Here is a 3540-nt window from a genome sequence, read left to right as displayed (position 1 = left end):
TGTGGGCCCCTTATTTGGATAAAGCTCGATCATCGACGGCTTCGATCCATCCACATTGCAAAATTTGAGACGTTCAACTAAAAGTCATCTTAATCATTCATCCCTGGTGGACCCACCACCCACGTGATCATGATAGAGATGCATCATTTTAAGTTACATTATTAATATACTCTGTATTACTGTCATAGTCATATTTTATTTTGAATAATGTTAAAGAGAATAAATTTTTAGACTAAATTTGCAAATTAAATAATGTATCATCAATAAAAAATGATTACGCTTATCAATGTTTAAGTAATAATTCAATCATCAACTTTCATATCATTTAATTTACAAAATTTAGTCTACTAATTTAGTATCCTTAACATTACACTTTTATTTTTCACAAATTTTTAATTTTTAGCTTTTTGATCTAATGAATTGAAGCGGCTGAAAGGCTAAAACTAACAAAGACGTGTAAAATATAAAAATGGGTATTTAAATAACAATATCTATCAACAATTCATTCTTCCTTCGTGAGAATAGTTCATTCTCCTTGTTGCTATATAATAATTATTATTAGAAAATTTAATGAATTTAAAAACGATTTAGCTATTTATGTTTATCAAACAATTAACAATTATAAATAAAACATTTAGAATACTGGTATTATTCTTCACTTGTAAGTGCAAAGTTTTAGGTTTGATTCTCGCCAAATACGAATTTGAACAACCTTATTGCTAATCTCTACTATTTAATGAAACCCTCTTTGTCAATCAAAAGAGGGTGAAAATATAACTTAGTCTTCTATCACACACAAAAAAATGATGGGCAATAATGTAATTTCACATGGCTAAATTTTATTGTTTTTTATTGAATCCAAAATATCTCTGATATTTAAAATTAAAAATAAAAAAAAACCCCAAAAAAAAATTATCTCACTCCCCTCACATTCTCTCTCTCTCTCTCTCCCTCTCTCCCTCTCTCCTTCTCATTTTCTAAAAAAAAATGTGTTCATACACACAAAATATGTAGGCAAATGCTATTGTATTATGAGATTAAGCTCACTCTCATCTTAATTAGTGTAGATAATATTCGAGTATATCCAGATAGACCCTGTTGCAATAATTGGAGAAAACTGACGTGGATCTTGGCTGTCCGGCCCAATCTTCGCAAAAATTACTAAGAAACCGGTTCGATTTGCATCCCCGAATCATATCCATCCACGTAAGAATACCAGACCTCCCGCATCATGTGCGCCGCGGCTTGTTTGTCCACGTTGGCTTGGTGGGCCCCACCTTGATCCAAACTTCGGGTTTTGTATATAAGTCCGATCTCATCTCTCACATGGTTCATGCCAATCGAGTCACACCATTTGTGTAGCAACTAGAAATATTCAGTAGCAATTAACGTGAATGGCAAGAGCAGCTCCGGCCACTGCTCGAGAGTTATTAGCGGCGAGTTTTTCCGGCATGGTTTTCGGGTTCCTCGAAGACGGCCACGAGTTTCCGGAAAGTTACGGCAGCAGCAGCGTCGGAAGCCAAGAAAATGACGCCTTTTTGTTAGATGAAGGAGAGGAAGCCGGAGATCAGGAGGAGAAGGACAAGAGGTTTTGGGAAAAACAGCACCAACTTTTACAAGTAATTGATCTTACTTATATTATGTTATGGTATCCGACGATGGATTTTAATTTACAGTCTAACAACATAATCATTTGTTTATTATACGAGCACGATATTAATGGTTACACAAATATGTTCTGCAGGCTACCTTATGCAGGACTAGCTCTCTAGAGACGAGGATTAGAAGTTTGACAAGGGAGGCAGTGAAGGAGATACAGCGGTCAGGGACGGAGTGTGGTTGTGGGAAACCGATGGCGAGCGGTTGCCGGAGCTGCCTCATGAGAGAAGTTTCCGGCAGACTTAGCAATGCTGGTTACAACAGTGCCATGTGCAAGTCTAAGTGGAGGAGTTCACCGGACATTCCTTCAGGTAAAAACATATACTGGAGCATTATTTGTGAAAATATATAATTAATAAATCAGATTAATTTTGTGTTAAATGGAATCGGATGAGTTTATTAATTCATATATTTCCCATCACATAACTCTTTTTTGACCTACTTTTTTTTTTTGTATCCACCGCCTTATAATTATGTGATGTGATATCCACATCTCTTTTTACTTTTTTCACACCCTTTTAATTTTCGGTGATGAATTGAAGAAGATCAAATAACAAAAATTAATAAGAAGTATGAGAGAAATAAAAAAATGTGTGTGGATAGCACATTTCATAATTATTTGAGTATACTGCATGGAGACAAATGTTGATTTCTCTATAAATACTAACCTACCGCCAAACACTTTCTATGAATATAGTAAAATAAAGTTCGTGGTTTTGCGCCACCATCTTTGTTGTCGGGTAAATTTTTTTTGTCAAACGATAAATTTTTTAAATTATGAAGTAAAAAAACATCTCATTGATTATTTTCTATGTTCTTCAGGAGAGCACTCATTTTTGGATGTGGTGAACAATTCAAGTCTAAAGAAGGGGGAGGTGAGGGTGATCGTAGAGCTGAACTTCAGAGACGAATTCGAGATGGCTCGAGCGAGCGACGAATACAACGATCTGGTTCAAAAACTCCCTGAAGTGTTTGTCGGCAAAGTTGAGAGACTGCAAAGCCTGATTAAAATTTTATGTTCCGCCGCCAAGAAATGCATGAAGGAAAAGAAAATGCACATGGGGCCATGGAGGAAGCAGAAGTACATGCAAGCAAAGTGGCTCGGCCCCTGCAAAAGAACAACATCGACGCCACTTCTGGCCGTGGGAGACTCCGCCAGGCTGGGACCGAAGCCTAAGGAGTCGATGCTGACCGTAGATTTGCTAGAGATGATGCATAACAGGCATTGCATGACAGCAGTTCAAGTTGTGTGATTTTAAGCAAGTTTTTGTTCGTGTTCTTGCTTTGATACTAAGAATAATTTCCTACTTTGCAAGTTAGAGTATGTGTACATATGTAAACGAGAAAAAATCGTCTAATTAGTATTCGTTATGAAATAAACAAACCATTAAGTTTCAAGAGAAACGGTAATAAATCAACAATAACATCCAATCAAGGTATAAAATATCGATGATATCGGAAATATCGGTAGTCTAAAAACACGGAAATTTCGATGGAAATATCGGGATATTATCGATATCGATAAAAATTGAATAAAAACCACGGAAATTGTAAGAAAAACTTTAAAATTTTTATTGAAACTTTCCAGGATGTTTATTTAGTCAATTATCTATTAGTTTATCACAAAAAATTGGAAGAAAATGCATTGCATGATGGATTTAACTGATTTAAGTTGATTATATAGTGAGCTGACAAACATTGTAAGTGTAGAAAATATGTAGTAAGTAATGAAAGAAGTTTAAACACATCATAATCATTTATATATAATGAATTAGTACAATATAAGAAAGACATGAAAAATATGTTTTTTTTTTTTACAAAAAAATAGTATATGTGACGTTAGAGTTTCAAGTATATAGCATGATCTAATCTTCAAAGAGA

At 34.8% G+C, this 3540-nt stretch overlaps 1 protein-coding gene across 1 annotated transcript; it reads left to right on the top strand.

Annotated features, from left to right (window-relative positions):
* The first annotated feature begins 1320 nt into the window (after positions 1-1320).
* Positions 1321-3063, top strand: LOC126587186 (uncharacterized). The gene is made up of 3 exons (XM_050252211.1): positions 1321-1619; positions 1745-1970; positions 2482-3063. Exons 1-3 carry the CDS (start codon positions 1395-1397, stop codon positions 2910-2912), a joined length of 882 nt encoding a protein of 293 aa, XP_050108168.1. The 5' UTR covers positions 1321-1394; the 3' UTR covers positions 2913-3063.
* Positions 3064-3540: the final 477 nt, after the last annotated feature.

The sequence above is a fragment of the Malus sylvestris genome, chromosome 10 (assembly GCF_916048215.2).
Source record: "Malus sylvestris chromosome 10, drMalSylv7.2, whole genome shotgun sequence".
In the NCBI taxonomy this organism is placed as follows: Eukaryota; Viridiplantae; Streptophyta; class Magnoliopsida; order Rosales; family Rosaceae; genus Malus; species Malus sylvestris.
The sequence above is the reverse complement of the archived record's forward strand: the minus strand, read 5'-3'. Positions and strand labels throughout refer to the sequence as shown.